Source organism: Paralichthys olivaceus, chromosome 9 (genome assembly GCF_024713975.1).
Source record: "Paralichthys olivaceus isolate ysfri-2021 chromosome 9, ASM2471397v2, whole genome shotgun sequence".
NCBI classification, from domain to species: domain Eukaryota; kingdom Metazoa; phylum Chordata; class Actinopteri; order Pleuronectiformes; family Paralichthyidae; genus Paralichthys; species Paralichthys olivaceus.
The window spans coordinates 15,190,350-15,210,309 of NC_091101.1; the positions used below are offsets into that span (position 1 = coordinate 15,190,350).

The 19,960-nt window shown below is 42.0% G+C and overlaps 1 protein-coding gene across 3 annotated transcripts in view; it reads left to right on the forward strand.

Moving 5' to 3' along the window:
* The first annotated feature begins 1,520 nt into the window (after positions 1-1,520).
* Positions 1,521-19,960, forward strand: part of LOC109627452 (A-type potassium channel modulatory protein KCNIP1) — a 38,663-nt gene continuing 20,223 nt past the window's right edge. The window contains exon 1 of one of the 3 annotated variants that reach the window (XM_069531849.1): positions 1,521-1,869. In XM_069531849.1, coding sequence (XP_069387950.1) covers positions 1,782-1,869 — 88 coding nt within the window. In that variant the 5' untranslated portion in view covers positions 1,521-1,781. Of the gene's footprint in view, positions 1,870-13,656; positions 14,306-19,960 lie in introns of those variants that run through there. The other 2 variants (XM_069531850.1, XM_020083980.2) reach the window with 2 other exon arrangements.

Below are 19,960 nucleotides of genomic sequence, written 5' to 3' on the forward strand. Positions count from 1 at the left end.
CCAGTTTCAGATGATGACGGTGCGTTGTGTGAGGCACTGGGCAGGGTGGATCATGGGTAAAGGTCAACAGCATTTTTTATAAGATGGGTCAAATGCAACAGGATCAGTTGATTGGAAGCCAAGCTGTCTGGGTGGAGGCATATTGATGAGTTGAGATTGGGGTCAAAGGAATCAATAAAGCTGAGGGTCTTGAGAAAACAAATAAATATATTAAAATATGTAAGAGACAGGAATTAAGAAAATGGGGAAGAAATATTGTATTTAAATGCAATATTAAGCTAGTTCCATTTTGTGACAATTTGTACTTATATAGGAGAGTATTGTACATATTTTAATTTTTACTCCACTACATTTACCTTGTACCTCTACAAAAAGAAAAAAACATAGGGTCACTTATATCATAACATGTTTAATATTCAACTTTCCAATAGTTGGTAAAGTTTCTATTGTTTACTAATTCAACATATTATGAAACGACTTAAAGAATTATTTCATTGTTTTGTAGTCTTTTATCTTTTTGGGACCTTTTTTTCCGTTGTGGCATTATTACCTATAATTTCAAATGAAGAATATAATTAGTTGACACTCTGATCACTCTATGTTTTGGATATACATTTAAATTATTTGAACATTTAATTTATCCAGGATTCATGTCAAGTGATTAATTTAAAAAAATGACCTGAAAAATGTAATGTAATGAAACTGTGATCTTTATTTCACTCAAAACCTAAATGGTTGCTGAAGAAAATGGTAGAGACAACAAAAGGGAGACACGTGATCAACTGTGCAGTTATAAAACAATTTATTATTATTATTAATAACCTCAAGAGTCGTCACTTAAAAGTCAAAATGTGAGTCCGTCAGGACATGTGTCTCTGATACAAGATGTATTTCAAGATGTGAAATAACTGCTGGATTTAAGTTGACAGACAGACACACAGCTCATTTTATCAGATGATGATGAGTCTTCATATGTGACATATGGGCAGTGGGAGGAGTTTAAGGAGGGGTTTGTTTGTGTGTGTGTGTGTGTGTGTGTGTGTGTGTGTGTGTGTGTGTGTGTGTGTGTGTGTGTGTGTGTGTGTGTGTGTGTGTGTGTGTGTTTACAGAGCCACATTGCTGGGAGCTGTCCATTGTCACTGGTGCTGAAAGTAGATTACTGCCTCCCCACTTAAAAGGAGGTTTAAATTTGATAAGTAGGAGGGAAGAAAAGAAGGAGCAGGAGAGGAGGGAAAGAGAGAAAACCAACGAGAGTTCATGAGATTGTTTCATTACTGCAACCCCAGAGGCTGACTGTAGACTGAGAGGAAGTTTTTTGGAAACTTGGATTGTAAGCGCACCTCTCAGCTGCTGTAGTTTTCTTGGACAATGACAGTTTATTTATTTAACTCACTTCCTCACTCTATCTCTCTATACCCTGACAACATGCGCATCTCTCTCTCAAGCAGACACTAATTTGGACACACTCAGAGGTGGGATGGAGCAGGCGGAGGAGGAGTGGGGGAGGGATGAGCATGGGAAACAGAGGGAGATCACTGTTTCTCTTTTTTTTCTCCCTTCAGCTCAGCAGGACGAAAGAGCGACACAGAGAGAGGAGAGTACCCCCCTCCACTTCTTCCTCTCTGTTGGATTCGTATGCTCTGGCCAGAAGTAGTTGTATTGATTGCTCCTTTGCTCTGAGAGTGCTGCTGCAGCTGCTGGTAGTGCTGCTGATATTGTCCTGGAGACCCCCGCCCAGCTCTGGCCCTGCTCAGCCTGCTGCGTCCCGGGTCACTGGGGGGATGGCGGGCTGTGCCAAACGCTGCAAACAGGGACTTGTCAAGTTTGCCCTGTCCCTGCACAAACTGGTGACTGGGACCCTCAATAAAGGTACGTAAGAGCTCAAATGTCTTTTTATGAATTCAGTAACATTTTCTGTTTTTGCAAGTGCCAGCAAATTGTCTTCATGTGTATAAGTTTCATTTGCAAGTTCCAAGTGTGTGCATCCTCCGTGTTTTACACAATCATGTTGTGGCAGATGAGGTTGAATTAACATTAAAGCATCACAGGGGCAGAAGTGTCCACCTCATCTTTCATCTTCAGCCTTTATGATTCTTTTCTTTACTCTCCTCTGTCTGCAGTTGACCTCGTTCTGTTCAGTATGTTCTCCAGAGGGAGGGAAGGAGACAGAGATGAAGGGAGTAAGCAGCTAATAGAGAGGAGAAATAAAGTTGATATAGAGCAGTGTGTGTGTGTGTGTGTGTGTGTGTGTGTGTGTGTGTGTGTGTGTGTGTGTTTACGCACACTTGTGTGATGAATGTGAGTAATAAACGTGTCAGTGTGGCAATGGGGAAGAGGAGCTGTATACACATGACGCTGAGAGGAAGGGGAGGGTTTTACTGTTGTGATTCATTACTTGTTATTTGATTTGTGTGTGTGAGTGTGCACACATCCATGGTTTGCTGCCTGTATGTAAGAGTGCTGTGTTTCTGTATGCACAGTTTTATTTTTTAAAATGTTACTCTTGTACTTTTATTGTTGAAGCAGGGGAGCAGTGCAGGGAAATACACACAGAACCATGCTGCAGAAACTGCACAGTATCCGCCTGGAGGCACACACACACACACACACACACACACACACACACACACACACACACACACACACACACACACACACACACACACACACACACACACACACACACACACACACACACTTACAGTATAATACTCTTTGAGCCAATTGACATTTTGTCTGGAGGGATGAGAAACATCAAAGGCATCAGTCACATACAGTATACACACACACACACACACACGCACACACACACACACACACACACACACACACACACACACACACACACACATACATACACATGCTCACACAAATGTGGCTAGCTCAAGCATTCAGCCACATTGGATAGAATTGCCTTCAAGGTCTCTTTTTCTCTCTCTCAAACACACACACACACGTCATGAGGAGCTTCTGCTGAGGTTTGGTTGCATAACAAATTCTTCCTTAGAAGAAAAATTCATACATGTGAGGAAGCAGCAGTAAAGATGAACATAAAGTCTTTCACTGTCCTGTCACTGACACAAAGGAATAACAAACACATACCCAGAAGCACTCAAGAACACCACACACACACATACACATACACACATGCACAAACAACATGTATGTGAAAAAAACACACATACACATTGCAGGAACCAGAAATCGACGTCTGCAAAACATCAGACATCCAGACACACACACACACGTGCAGAAAAACACAAATAAACACACATATCTACACACAGTCATACACAGGTCAATGTCTGTGTTTCTTCAAAGCTCCACTCCACGACCTGTCAGTTTGAGATGGTAGTGTTTTAATTGAAGAGAAGAGATGCTGCTCTGTGTAGAGGAAAAACAAATTACATTTTGCTCGCCTAAACGTCACTTTTACTTAAAGTGCTGTGCTTCATTTAAGATTCCACAGATACTGTCTGAATCAAATACGGGATAGTCACTTACCAGCCATTTGCAGGGAATATAAATAACTTTATCTAATTGAAATTGTTTTTTTATTTTCCTAATGTTGTTAAAAATTCTATATAGCTTTTAAAATCCATTTTCTGATGACAGAACTGCTGCATAGTGTGTTCATGAAATTGTGTTATAACTTGTTTAAAGTTGTCTCCACAGTATTGTTTATTTATGCATATTTTATAAGCCCCTCTTAAAGGTGAAATGTACAATATTCACTGCCACTAGATGTCGCACTAGCACCAGCATCTCTGACCAAGAAACAAATGCTTGGTGATACGTCAGTGCAGAAAAGAAGAGAATATTAAGTGGTCATGTTTACGTCATAGCTGATTAGTGCAGGAGTCATGTTGTTTTGTAAATGTGGAGAGTATCAGGGAGGGGATCAGATTTTCTTCCTGAGCTTTTTTAACCACACAGATAATAAATGGGCTCTTTTTTAAAGACTATACACACAACTCAGACAAAGACAGAATGTTAGTAGGTGTTGAGAAGCCCAATGAAAGTGGCTTCACACAACCAGAGGCAAAACTGAACACAGGTTACTCTGTACACAGGAAAGCCGACATATAGTGTGTGACATACATGTGTCCAACCAGTGTAGTTTTTCAATATTCCACTTGACGAGTGTTGTAAAGTTGAAAAATCTCAAAAAAACTTCCACCAGTGTCATAAGCAGGTGTTGATCCACAGAATCGTCTTTGCTGTGTAAAAACTAGTACTATGACAGGACACATGCTGCAGGCTGTGCTCTGCTAAAGCAACACTAACTCATTTTCAGAAACTATTGGCACATCACATAAGATCTAAATGAAATAGCTGTTACATGTTGAAATTAAAGTTCAGTCAAAAGCATATTTATCTATCATCATTAGTCCACTGTGAAGATTCCAAATATCAAACAGCTGCAACTTAAAGTGCACATCTTTTAAGAATAAATGAGAAAATGTGGCTTTACACAACCATATATATAAAAGCAGCATTATCTGTGCACCAGGTCCTGCTGTGCTGATGAAAGAGGAAACACTATGTTCACTGAACTGGGAGGAAAATATAGCTTTTCTCAAAGGATTTATCTGTGAGCTGAGTGACTGTTAGAGCAGCATTGACCTCTGCTGGTGCTACTGAGAAAATACAGGCCACAGGAAATAAAGTCCCACATGAAGTCATGTTCAACTGGCAATCAGTGGCAGGAGAGCCGACCACAAACTAACAGAGGATTTCTACTTGTATTTTTCTGGTCGTACCTATTTTTAAAATTTCCTTTTAAAATTGTATACCACAAATGAGCCCCCTTTTACTCTTAAGGTGGAAATTAAACACACACTGAAGACATAGCTAAAAACCATCATGAGTTTAACTAGGTTGGATTGTAGACATAATGCACATGAATTATCCATAGATATTGGTAATTATATAAAGCAGGTCATTTTATTCTATTTCAGGTTGCTTGTAAAAACTGTCTCAGGACAGAACAGATGAAAATTAGCCCATACAGATAACTCTGACTCTTTACAGTATGTGGTCTGTTGGTTAATAAATAAATAAACATGAACAAATTAAAAGCAGATGATTAAAGTAAAACGAATTCAAAATATTAGAGAACGATAGAATGAGACCTTTTTTTCATTCAAAAAGCTTCTTTTCTTTTTCTCCCAAATTTGTTGAATGTGTAATGTGTAAAAAAACACACACATTGAAACATTCACGTGATACTTTGCTTTGAGAAGCAGTCTGAGAAAATATGACTATGATGCTCTGTGTTTCATTATAGTGTTATTCATCTGATGTGCTTCCTGTCGATATCTAGTTCCAACTATGTATTGAAGCCACAAATGTCGGTAAATAATCCTAAAATACAACCTCACTGCCTCAAATCCTTTTACTGAATGTGTTTGTGTGCTGTTCAAAGAAATCTGGAGTTTTCTGGCCTCTGAGAGCTTCTTTTGTTCTGCAAGCTGAATAGACCAAATCCCTTTCATCACTTCTTCTCTCAGTTCATCTCTGACTGTTTCCTGCTTTCCTGCTCTGCTTCAACCCCAAACTTCTCCTCAGCTTCCTGCCATCTCTAAAAAAAACACATCCAGTCAAGCTGAGCCAAGCTGTAGACAGCCTGCATGATTTCACTTATCCCCTCTGTGCAGCCTGCCTTCTGGTGCCTCCCACCGGCGAGCAAAGCCAACCTGCCTGGATGCACAACAGTTAACTCTGCGGTGGTCCGGGCGCAGGTGAAGGCGCCTAATGGCAGCTATTAGCAAACAAACCCCGTTGTTGGCTGGAAAATCCACAACAGAACAAAAAATACAACTAATGCTTTTGCAGCCAGACTTTAGCAGCTACTTGAACCTCCGGGTATGAATACAAACCATCCATGTTTTACTGTTTAATGCAGCAACAATGTCTCGAAAACTTTAAAATGGTTTACATTTGCCCCTCGAGGGTTTGGGGTAATCAGAACCCCCCCCCTTTCCTGGAGGAACAAAACTTTAAACAACTTTAAACATTCTGACTCTCCTCAGTCTTCAAAGCATCTCTCTGTTGGGAAAAGGAGAAACATGCAATGTTAATCATCTTTCTCCTCCTTCCTCTTTTGGGGAGGGCGGGGGGGGAAGCTGTGGTTCATTAATGTCGGCTAACAACAATGAAACATGATGTCCTGGATTTTATTATTATATTTTGAAGTGTCTCGTTTTGATGTCAAAGATGAAAGTTTCAAATTGGCCTGAATCTCAGTATTTTGTGCAGCTTTTCTTCAGACTTGTGTTTCTCAGACTGCCCAGAGGAGGGCGTCAGACGGTGATCCCTCCTTTATCCACTCACTCTTCACACTGTCAGAGCAGATCAGAGCAGAAGTGAGAAGTTGAGTCTTAACCAATGAAAGCTTTAAATATTCAGCGTCTCAAAGGGTTTCCTGATGAAGCCGCTCCTCCTCTGATGACACGATGAGCGATGACACACGGCGAGGTGTATTCTCAAACTGAGGTTTCACCGGCCTCGGCCTTGAGGACTCAGATCTGAGGTGTTCCTCATGAGTACTTCATAAAATATTCACCAGCTCCTTTTTTCTTCTCTTCCTACCAGATATTTACTTCAGCCCCCCTGCTTTGAGTCTAGGGGGGTTGGCACTTTTGTATTCAGAGAAGAGAAGGAGGGAAAGTGGGATGGATGAGTAAATGAGAACACGAGAGGATGAGAGAACATGAATGTGTGCACGCCTGCGTTTGTGCCTGAGCATGTGTGTGTGTCTTTGTGCACATGTGCTTTGATGTGGATATTAGAGTGTGTGGGCCTCTCCCGGTGTACAACACTAGTGGGTGTGTTGCTGCTGCTGCTGCTGCTGCTGCTGCTGCTGCTGCTGCTGCTGCTGCTGCTGCTGCTGCTGCTGCTGCTGCTGCTGCTGCTGCTGCTGCTGCTGCTGCTGCTGCTGCTGCTGCTGCTTAGCTCCAAAATGCTGTCATATCACTTTTAATGTGCCGGAGGGGCCCAAGACTCATACAAAATATAAAGCATAATAAGGCTGTGGGCCCCAGTAACCATCCCACCCCCACAACACTGAATCAATCCCCAGGCTGCATACAATTAACACCTCCATCACTCTCATCTGCTGAGGAGGGAGAAAGGGGAGGCACAGAGGAGGAGAGTCAATAGAGGTGTTTGTATTCAGTTCACACAAACCACTGGGGTACTTTAGGTAAAGTTAAAGACGACTGAAATCTACATTTCTCACCATTTACATTTTAGAGGAAACAACACCCTGGTGTGTGTCTCGTGTGCTTTAAATGTCTGCGGCCAGGAATAGTAGAGGAGGATGACAGCAGCCCCCACAGGCAAGGTGATGCCGTCTGTGAAACATTTATGACAAAAAGAAACAGTAAATACGTCGGCCGGGCTGAAAAGCGAATAGATAAACAACTCTGCGTTGGTGTAATTCTTTCTGCTTTACAGTCTGAGCGAGCTCACCTCGAGCTGACCGGGTTTCCAGAGAGCCAAAGTGGAGTTTTTCACATCTTGACAGGTGACATATAAAGTATGTGGGTGGTGTGCAGCGGTGAATCTTTCAGAGAGACTCACTGATTCACCGGCCTTGAGGCAAAAGAAATAGACTGTTGTCATGGAGAGAAAGCTGGAGACAGCAGAGATTCACATACTCAGGCTGCTGCTCATTTAGATGAAACACTGTTAGCTCTGATCAGTCTCGTACAACTGGCCACCAACACCATTTCTGCTCTGAGCTGCATAAATTACTGGATGAGAGAGCAGATTCTCTCACTCCGTGCGGTCACACTCACAGATTGGTTTTATTTGTTCAGGTTTTCATGAATCTGTCTCCCCGGTTTCTGCTTCCACCCATGGTGACTACAAATGGTGCTTGTAATTCACATCTCACAATGGGCGTAAGAGTTATCCCATAATTATGAGTCCCTATTTCACAAATACAAGAGACAATAACTCGTAATTACCATTTATTCTTGAGTAACTGGAAAGGAGTTCTCAGAACGTACGTGAGAATCATCAGTTTTTCAGATTTCCTCAGCATCACATGAATTTAGTGGATCTGTTCAATTCAGCTACTTACTTTTCCAAAATATAACGAATATAGGCTAAAACATAAATCTCGAGTTGTTGCCAACAGTGCAACTTACTGAATTCATATCTGCTCACATAACAATTTAGAAAATACTTAAAAATCATTATATTATGTTTATAGTCAAGCTTAAATGTAAATAAATGACAGGATAACAAACAGACAAACAAAAAAAACATGCATGCATACTAAGTATTGGAAAGTAGCTTTGCACATTTACTTAAGTACTTTTTTTCTATTATATACAACTTCAGATCTCTACTTTGCTGAATTTCAGAGGGAACTATTGTACTTTTGTTATATAAACAGCTCACAACATGGCCCTCACATGATGACCATTTAAATATTCATTTAAAATGTCACAAACTGTCAAATGGAATCGTTTTTCTTTTGTCCACATGGGGGCAGCGAAAAAAAACCCTCCTGAACCCACCAGTGACCTGTCCTCAGGAAGATGTCACCAAACACTTTGTTATTCATGCAGCCACCTGGAGCTTGTGGGGTGTGTTTGAGCATCAGGTGAATATAAATCAGTTTAAATTCTGGGAAACGTTTGGATGTGGAGCCGCTGAATGCTCGGCTATGTTCACACTCTGGTCTCTAAGTTAGTCAGTCATGTGGTGATGGATGAGCAGGTAATCCACAATTGTTTTTTTTTTATTATATTATTATTATGCAAAAAATATATATGTGTTTGCTACTCAGTCAGTAAACGACAGCAAAACAGCAAAGTCATGCAGCATTCAAACCAAACCAATGATTAAAGGTCAAAGTGTAATTCTTCCAGATAGATAAAAAAGCAACTTCAACACATTCAAATTACTTTATTTGAGTCACCCAAGGCCCAACAGTCGCTCTAAATGTCCTTACACCAAGTTTTATGGAAATCTGTTCCGCTGGTTTTGCGTAATCTTGCTTATAAACAAACAAACCAACCAACATACAGACGGGGCTGAAAACAGGTAGAAATCGACTTTAGGAAAGTTGACTGTGACGTCTCGTGCTCATCAGGGGCATTGATGTCACTGTACCTTTTATTTTCAGTGTTTTGAAAATAGCAATCACATTTGGATTCAGCTCCATTACACAGCAGAAAGAAAAAAACTAATAAATAAAAAAATCACTTGATAAGCACAACCCAGAGTGTCTGCATGGCTGGATAATAACAGAGGTGATTTGTGTTGTGTAATTTGGATGAAATGATCCTTTAAACGATGATGATGGTGATGATGATGATTTTGTGTTTTCTCACTCACTACACATTGATCACAGTCAGGCATGGTCGTACAGCTCAGGACTCGGCGCTCGTGTGGGAGCAACTGACACATGTTTGACTTTGAGGGAAACTGACATGTGACTGACTCTTCGCTGCAGGTATTGGCCGTCGCTGCAGCTTTACACGTAATTCCCGTGTCGATCGGGGTCTCAGAGCTCGTCCTCTCCGCTCCTCGCTCCAGTAAATCAATGTTTTTGTCCTGATGACTCAGGCGACACTGAGCCAGTTAGCTGCCCAGGTGCAGTTTTCACTCATTCTTCCTAATCTCGCTGTCCTGACTGCCCCCCCCCCCCCCCCCTTCTTGTTTCCACTCCCTGCCTCTGTTTTGTTCCACCATCCTGTTTCTGTCACTCTCTCTACTCCCTCGCTCCCATATTACATCTACTCCCCCCCCTCCCCTCCTCACCTATCTGCCCTCCATCTTTTCTGGCCTCCCAATTCTCTGCTCTCATTGCTTCTCGCCAACCCCCCCCAACCTCCTCCCATCTTCCTCACACCCCCAATTCTCCACTCCTATTGGTCTCGCTTTCCTTTCCTCCCTTCCTACAGTTATTACTCCCCCACTCTCTGTCTCATTTCTTTCGCACGCTCCGTCTCCCCTTCCCTCCCAATTCCCGCTCCCGTCGTCCTGGCTCCTCTGTGTGGTCATCACTATGACAGATTCTATCCAGCCTCCGTCTGATAAGAGCAGGCGGCGTCTAACCAGCCAATTTATTATTCACTGCCTGCTCGCCACATTTCCTGTGCTTGTCAACACCTTCTCTCTCTGCTGTCAAATACTTTCTACCTTTCACCCCCACGCACTGACCCCATCCTTTTCCTTCTCTGCCTGCTGCGTTCATTCATACAGGCAGCCATCTCAATCTAGTAAAAGGTCTGTTGTGTAATGGTTAATAAATGATGAGAGAGAAGGCGGCTGGCACTCTGAATGATCTGCAGCAGGACTGAGAAGCAGCACAGACGATGTCAGGCTTAATGTCTTGGAGGTTTTTGGCTGCCGGCCTAATGTGATGAACCTGTTGCTGTCAGTGTTATTGCACAGCTACTGTCTGTCTGTGAAGCTGTTTTGGTTTCCTTGTTTAAACTACTGAAATGATCAGATACTGTTGGTGGTTAACAGCAGACGTGGGTACACGTGATTCAAATATCCTCAAGTCGGACTTGTTTTACTTTTCCTTTTATAGACGTTTATATTTGTAAAAAATTCCACAGATGTTTCCTGGAAAATGTAATATTAAAGGTGAAGAGAGAGAGATTAGTTTAGACATTTTCAATTTCTCCAAATGTTCAGCTGATAGTTCAGGATGAAGGAATCAGTGAAGCTCAGAACAACAAATTGAACAAACTAAAAAAGCTCCTCTGAACTTTATTTCTATTTTCTTCACTATTACAAGGAAACTATGAAAGTCTTTTTGGCAAACTTAATAAATAAAACACAAATGACAGAGCTAACAAATAAAGTGTTACTGCTTTGTTATATTTGGACCCACAAGCCTATTTGTTTAAGTTGAAGTCACAAAGTCCTTCAGCAGCTGTGAGGATTTTTTGGGAGCACAAAATTGTGTAACTATCACAGAGCCATAAAGTCCTCTGGTGAAGGTCAGTGTGGATGGATGAGCAAACAGAAGATGTCAGTTATATTTATACAGGCCTGTAGCTCAATATCACAAAACACTAGTTTGCTCCAAGATGTTTCACAACCTGTGCGACCTTTACAGCTGTTAAATGTTTCTTTCTGACAGTCTAACATTGATCTATTCAAACTGTGACCACGATTATTTTCTTATCGTAACCACTTTTTGACAATGGTCCTCTTACCTTTATGGAGTAATAGCAGAAAATGATTTAGTCACATTTGTCATAGGTTGCCATTAATTGTGGAATAATATGTATCTAATAGTATCGTTCAGGAAATAGAACATGTTCAAATATCATCGAATGACCTCTGTCGAGTTTCATGTACTGTAGCAAGGAATTTTATCTTTGTCTGTGACCATGTTAAAGAACGGTCTGTGAACATACCCTGTTTTGGTCTGATTTTCACAAACAGCTGATGTTGTCTGTTTTCCAGGACTCTTTCACTTTTTACGCATTTTCATTTCTTACCAATGTTGTGATCTCCACAACCTGCATCCCAGACTTCTGTTTTTACGGTGTACAAGCAGATCCCACTTGTTTTCATGTAGCATCCTTGCTGTAAGTCGTGTGATGACACACGAGCTATGTCCAGTTGCTTAACAATTGTAAGATACTTTCAATATTCCAGTTACTGCACTTTTGGACCTGAATTAAAAAGTTAAACCTGAAAAGTTTAGATTAGATTACCTTCTTAAGATTAGATTGACTGTGGTCACCAGGGTTGACTCTCAGGTGCCAACATTTTCTGGAGGATATTGAACAAGCTCATTTTATTTTAGCGTGTATAGAAAAAAAGTTAATGTATTTGCAATTTTGCAGAATATAGAGCTTTCGACTGTAGCTCACACTATTTTTCTCCTCCTTGTTTAAATTTGTGAACATTTCCACTTTTCTGAAAAGACTTCTCATGCAGGTAGAGATTCAGTCTTGCCCTCAGAAAAGCTAAAGTAATTTCACTACAAGTTCTGCTTCAGGATTCATATTACACAATCCATCTTAGCAGATTCTCGTACCATTGGTTTGTCGACTACTGTTCCCAAGGTCAAGAATATATTTTTTTATCCTTGTTGTTTTCTATTGTATCTTACTTACTGCCTGATTATTATTCTGCTTTCTTCAAATCAACTCATTCTACGCTGGTCTGTTAGAAAATGGCTGTTCTCCTCTCCCCCACTTTTTCATTTTATCCAGTGTTTTTCACAGTGTTTGATCAACCAGTGTCTCTCTTCTCTGTTTGACGTGTGTGTGTAACCCTTCCACTGAAGTTAAACATCGTCACTACAGCAAATCACGCTCCCTTATCTCGTCTATTCAGCCCAGCTTTCACAATTTAATCAGTATGTGTGTGCGTCGCTGCTGCGGTGTGTGTGTTGTTTCTCTCTGTTGATATATTGCCACTCATTTTGTGGGTGTTTCTATGTGTGCGTGTTTGTGTAGTTGTGTGTGAATGCATTTGTCAGTGTTTGATTTTGATTAGAAAGAGCTCTCAGACCTTCTGAGCGGAGCTAGAGCACGGGAAAGAGGAAGTATTTGTGTGTGTTGGAGCATACTCAAAAAAATGCTACACACACACACACACACGCACACAAACACACACACTCGTGCCCTGCAGTGATCCTTGTTTTCACTTTCTCTGATTCTCTTTTCATCTTCATTTCCTATCTCCTCTTATTCTCTCACACCTCCCTCGCTCACACTTGTTTTCTAACTCTGCATTCAGACGACAGCAGCCAGTGGTTTTTAATGAATGTTGTGGCCTAATGACTTTATCATTGGCCTTGATGGCCTCAGCTCAGCCACGGTGATGGCTCAGCTGTAAATTGTTTTTCTAACTAAAGCCACGTGAAGAATCTCAATAGGTGCTTGAGTCAATACTGTCCGTGCTGCCCGCCAATCTCAAGAGCAGCGTGGAGGTCAGCAAAGGGTTAAGTGTGATTGACACAGGAGTAGATGTGTGAGATGGACTGGGTTGTGGGCTGACGTCATTCTCATGGTTGCTATTGTTGTGTGTGGCATGGTTGTGTGTGGCATGGTTGTGTGTCTGTGTGTAGTCAGGAGGATCAAGAGCAAAAACCACATCTGATACAACGTGTTGACTCTGGCGCCGACATATGCGAGGCGGCTTTCTGCAAATGTTGTGGTGTCAGATGTACGTGGCTTTGTCCGTGACCCACCCGCTATCAGAATAATTACACCCACTCACACACACACTCAAACACACACACGCACATGCACACTAATAGACATGCACACACACGACACCTGTCAGACCCGTGCATGTACAGATAAAGCAGCACCCTCCACAGTGAGACTGTTTGCCTCCTGAATAGTAAAACGGGGATGGATCCATCCAGCCCTCCCTTATCTCCCCTCACCTCTTGCACTCCTCATTTCACTCCATCTCTCTTTTTACACACCCCCTCCACTCACTTTGCCTCCCCTGCAGTTTGTGAGTCCTCCAAATGTATCTGTCTCTTCCTTCTCTTCTCCTCTCCTTTTCGCCTCTGCTCTTTTCCCATTGAGTTTTTTTCGTCCTCTTTGGACCCCCCCCCCCCCCCCCCCCCCCCCCCCCCCCCCCCCCCCCCCCCCCGTCTCTGTCTTTTTCTATGCAACAGTGTGCAATCACTATTTCCACACCAGACATACAGAGACAGAGAAGCTGAGAGGAATAGAGGAAGAGGGAGTAGAGAGAGAGGCAGAGACAGAGGGAGGCAGATACATAAAGAGGCACAGAGGAATTGATGGAATGACAGTCTGGTGGCAGGGGACACACGGAGAGAGAGAGAGAGCGGTAGAGGAAAGAGAGAGAAGAGGAGGGAGGGTGTGCGAGGCGGAGAGATAGAGGGGATGTAAAATAGGCAGCTTCAGTGACAGCGTAGACAAAGGTAGCTTCAGAGTGCATGTGCACCCTCTTTTTCATTCACACACACACTCTCTCCCCTTCTCTCTTACACACACATCCTCTCTCTCTTTCTCACTCACTCACTCACAGGGAAACACACACCCTGGAGCAGAAGCGGCAGAGCTGTGGTTGTGAGGCAGAATGAGAAGTGATATCTGTATTTCCACACATACAGCTGGCTGATGGACTAACTTCATTACAACACACACACACACACCTGCTGTATACACACTCACTAGCATACCTTGTTTATAGGCGGTCAGACACACACACACACATACACACATTCACTCGCAAGCTCACACAGTCAGTCTGTGGCCAGAAGTCAACATGGGTCTTGTGATGGGAACCTTCTCCATGCAAACCAAGCAGGTGAACTACCACAAAGGTAAGAATGATATTTTCTTTAGGTTTATCAGATTACTCGGGATGTGTGTGTCTGTGTGTGTAGGTGCTTTATCTTAAATGTGATGTATGTGGCTGTCACATGAGAGCAGCACCTGTCATGTTGTGTGTTGTGTCTTAATGATGGAGTCTTGTATGTTTCCTCTCAGAGTCATGAATATTGTACAAGAAGTGCATTATGGGATTGAGCTCGGCATATACTGAGCAGTGATGACAGAAAAAAAAACTGTCACTCATTATTGGTTTAAGATGCAATCTCCAGGCCATCTGTTTGAACTGCGGATTTAGGAATGTGTGCGTGTGCGTGTGTGTGTGTGTGTGTGCATATGTTTGAGAGAAGCTGTGCCATTGGGTTTGTCTATAAAAGGTGATGGTATTCACCCCTGTCTGCTCTCCCAACCAACCTGCTTCCTGTCTGCCCTGCCCTGCTACTGTTTGACAGCAGGAAGCTGTCACTGTCACTTGACTCATGCATGCCAATGTGTCCATACACATACATTACTGCGAGCAGGTTTGATAAAAAAAATTATAGCATATTACATATGCACATAATTTACAGCTTTATGATATAGGAATGTGCACGGAGGCTGTGGGGGCAGCGTGTGTGTGTGTGTGTGTGTGCTGTAAATCAGTGAGGTGTCAGCCCTGGGCCGTGGTGTGTCCTGCGTGTGTTGACCTCGAACCTGATGGTTATCACCCGCAGACACAGAGCTGCATCACAAACACTCAAGACAGAAAACAGCAGCCGGGTCATGTTTCGCCATTTGTCATATGTAGAGGGAGAAACGGGAGAAGGTCTCGCAGAAACCTCTAATTGCACCATTAAGCAGAGTGAGCTCATGCAGGTTGTGTGTTACATAGGCTGTGACAGAAGCTGTGGAGGTGATGTAAAATATGTTTTGTAAGTCACTCAGGAAAAGACCTTTCAGCTGTCTGTATTATCTGTGTTGAGTATTTGAAACTGCTGTAAAAACACTTGGGAGACTTTATAAAGTGTTTCAGAAATCCAGGCATATATAGCATCCTGCGTAGGTTGTTTACTTTAGTTTCCGACCTGCGTTTCATTTCATTGCATGGCAACAGCTCTCAGCAGTCTAGTCCAGATCTGTGATGAATAGATACTGTACGTAGCGGATTTTCAAGGTGGATTTTTTTTTCTTGCAGCCTAAAATATAAAACCTATAGAAGGATTAAGCAGAGAAAACACACACGTCAGAAACTCGGCCATGTTGTCCTCTTCCATTTAAAGCACAACCCATTTACTAGAACGGCAACAATGCTTACGAAGCAACCGAGATGTATTTTTAGGTAATTTTGTGCGGGAAAGTCTCTCCTCTAGTGTATCCTCTAAATAAGAGCCACTTTGAAGTTTTGCACTGTTGGAGTGTGAGGAGAAGAGATGGATGAGCAAAGTGGGAGAGAGTGGGAGTGGGAGAAGAAAAACTGGGAAAAGTTGAGAGAGGAGGTGAGGTTGCTCCTCAGGGGGCTGCAGTGTGAGTGTCAGTGAATGTGTATGTGTGTGTGTGTGTGTTTCGCCATCTGCTGCGGCGTTATAAAAAGGGGCCTAATGAAAGCAGGGCAGGATTCATTTTGCATGGAAGCTTGGCTCATCCTCCATCACAGCTCGGAACCAGGGAACAACCAGTTGAGATGGACCCAAAGTAAACCTGCTGAGGAAGAGTTTTCAGGACAAACACTCCGACTTTGATGTTTGATTTGTTGACAGGATATTTGGACCTAGGTGCATATGGCAGTTTTTTGCTAAATAAAGATGGACAACGAAACCACTTCCTCCTGTTGCACCAAAGTGGAGCTAAAATATCCTGGATATTGATCCTGCCATCTTGCTTTTATTGAAGTCATTTGAAGCCAAACTACTTTTTTTTGCATCAAATAACTAGTTAAACTCAAGATCACTGGAATAAATAGCACTTGATCAAACATCAGTATAACGGGGTTTACCTAAAGTGACACAAACTATCTTTGAGAAAAATGAATTTGATGTTTATTTTGACTTTTTCATTTGGTCCATGTCCTATCTGCTAACATGGATGAGGCAGGGTCCTGTGTCCTATACTGGAGCCAGCCACCAGGGGGCCATCAGGGTGGTTTGGCTTCACTTTTGGGGAGCTGCCAGGTTGTCCACCTTCAAATACAGTCTATGGTTTAGACCAGCAGACTGACGAAAGCTCAGATGGTCACATTCAGACTCTGAGGACGAATCGGTGAAAACTGTGGAACCACTAAATGACCAAATTAGATTTTCACGACGTCATTGTTATCCCATCACATTCTGTCCTGTGTCAACGGGTTTCAGCCTCGTATCTGTTTTGGAAATCTGCTCACTCTGACATTACACAGACTTTGGGAGCTCGCAGGGGAAAGCACTATTAATATCTGATCAGAACATTTGTGTTCACTCATACAGCCTGTCTGCCAGGGGAACATCTAGAAAAGATTCACTGTCACTGAACAGTAGACGTAAAGAGATGTGTGCCTCTTGCTCACTGGGCAATACTCTTAACTCACATAGTTTTACCCAAAAAAGTAGTTAGTTTGTCACTAGGTGCTTTTTGAAGAAAATCAAGTGGCCAGAAATGTTGTTTTTGAAAAAACGCTCAATGGGCAAATTCCCAAAACTTGGGAGTTGTGTTACTTCACGTTCACTTTCAACTCTGTAAGGTAACATGTCTCATATTGTAAATAATAATCAGAATCTAGATTTAAAACAGTAGAATGTCCCTCAGTTAAGCATATACTTCCACCAGGATCCAACAGTCCCCCAATGGAAACAAAACATGCCTGATTTTTGTAATTGCTGATAAATTAAAGAAAAAGTTGAAAAATGTTAAAAAGGAGGAGGAGTTCTTCCGTAATCCTGCTGATGATCAAACAAACGCAGACTAAACCTCTTTGGCGGAAGTGAAAATCACCCCCCCTCTGTCTGGGTATAATAAAGTGCACTTTTTAACATGAAGATTATCAAACAATACAGAGGTAAATAAGACTATTAATCACTTTTAAAAGCTCCTTCAGTCTTTTCATGCTGACCTGGAGCTGACTCTTATCTGGACAGATATGCAGCATAGAGCTTATTTAAGTATTTATGCCATATTCATTCATCTCTATGATGCAGGGTGAATGACTGATAAAGCACTCTACAAACGCTATCCATTTACAGTCATCCAGAGCTTTTCACTGTGATGAAAAGAGTGAAATGAGTTGCTACACAAACTATAGCCGGTGTTTTTGTCTGGTTTGTTAAATCAGGACGATGAAAAGCAGACGTATCAGCCAGTGTCCTTGTGTCTACTGTGTCATGTGGCTGGAGGTTGACATTAACATGTTTATCTACTGGCATCTCTCCTCACCTGGGGCAAAACAAAAAGAAATTCACCCACTGTCACTGTGCACAAACGGCTCTGCTCACATGAAAAATTTCCCAGTGGGTACGTTATAAACTACAAAACCTGCCCCTCGCCAACACATTCATCTCCCTGTCTGTTCGCTCCATTTGTTTTTGCCTCGACTTTCATTTCTTGGTACTCTCCCGCTCTGTCATGTGAAATTTGGCTCTCCCTCTCTTTGTCTTTCCTTCCCTCTCACCTCATTTCACCTCCTCATTTTGTCTTTTATGTGTTTCTCCCTCCAATTCTTTTCTTTCTATTCCCCGAGCCTCTCTCCCTCTTGATCTATGGCTACTCGTCTGCCTTTGCTGTTTATCTTAGGGTTTCTGTCTCTTTCTCTCGAACCCTCACATCTCTCTGTGTTTGGAGTTTTGCGTGGAGGACGGCCTCGTGCTGCTCGGAGATCACTCAGACTGTTTGAAGCCTCGCTAATCATGTCGAGTTGTAGTTAGGGGCCAGAGGAGTAGATGTAAATAGATGTGTCTGTTTGGGCATGTGTGAATGTATCTGGATGTTCTGGAGAACAAGCGCCTCAGCATTTCCATCTGCTGTGGGGCTAAATAGCTGAGAGGAGACCTGGTTTTTTAATAGTCTTTATAACTTCCACCTCTCTCTCCTCCCTGCACATCAAAAGAAGCGCACCAGAAGGGCCAATTAGGCCAGCAGAATAGCTTTATAGGCACATGGCAACATAAAAAACAGATATGTGGCTAATCCCGTGCCTGAAGCATGTATGTGCTTGCGTGTCACCGAGCGGAAGCGTGTAATGATGGGATTTTGATATTAAATATCTTACATTTCTTTCACACTCTGCTCTACACTTTACGCATATATTTACTGGGAGCGTCATTTCCATTAAAAAATATCTGCCTGTCAGTTAAGATCCTCTGTCGGCGTTTGATCTTCCAGTGTTGCAAATTAAACCCACATTTGCGCGTTTATGAAATAAAAAAAAAATCTATATGTTGTATAAATAAAGAAGCTTTATTTGCATAATTTTTGCAGGCAAAGGCTTTGCTCAGTTCTTCAAAGATAAACAACAGTTTCCATGTAATTTAGCTCCGCAGACGGCTCGGCTCGGCGCTCGCCTCTAGGCCTTTCTAATATGGGACCAATGAGAGAAATGCAGATGATGAATATAGATAGCTACTTAGCTCTGGTTATATGGTTTGGGTTGTATATGCACAGTTGTGAGAGTGGTGACGCACATCACTTGAACCAAATGAATGTGACAGTTGAAATGAGAGCCACGTCGTAAACAGTGTTTTACACCTCGTGCACAAACATGAACTGTTGCAGTAACGTGAATTAAAATCCAAACAATTGTCTTTTCAGCAGATGCATATAAATACAAGTATGTAATGTATTGAAATCTTAAGATCAAGTCTAATTAGATTTTCTTTGACTTCTAAACAAACATTTCTGGCAAAAATTGCCTAGTTTTTCTTGTTGTTATGTAAATTTTATATTTTCATTCTGTTAATTTCTCATTCTCACACTGATCTGTTACAGAATCTGTGTTATTAAAACATGAGCATGTGGAGGGTTTCCAAACACAATAAATTAGTCCTTTCTATCTACATATTCATCGCACTAATTAAACCCTACAGGAACTGTTTCATGCCAAATAATAAAACATTTTTTTTTTCCATTTTTAAATGGGGCAGCACAAAAACACTAAAACAAATCAACCAATGTCACAAATACCATCAGTTTTTATATCTTTTACTTTTGAATTAAACTGCTGGGGCCATCTGTCGTCAAGCAAATCTACACAAACACAAACACACACACACACACACACACACACACACACAGACCCCTGAGTTTGGTTTGTGACCTCTGAGAAATAAAAGGCTGTTGCTCTGTGAAGGAAGGACAGAGGCAAGATGAACAGCTTCAATTACTGGCTAAATAAAAAACCCAGGTGAATCTGTGAGGACAAATAAGAAATGGTCGGACATTTATCTTCCCTCTCACTGTGGTTCACACACTCTGCGGAAGGTGTCGTGTTTCTGTATACGTCTATTTTCACCACGCTGTTGTTTGTGTTGCAAAATGTTGTTGACGAACAATCTCGCACTGGAAATAACACCAATGACTGTTCGACTGTGTGTCATCTGACTCTGAGGAAGCGGGGATGTGTGAGGATGTGTGTGCTGTAAATAATGCATGATGTTCTGTATCCCTGTGCCCACATAAGCGTCAGGTCAGTGAGTCATGGTCCGCAG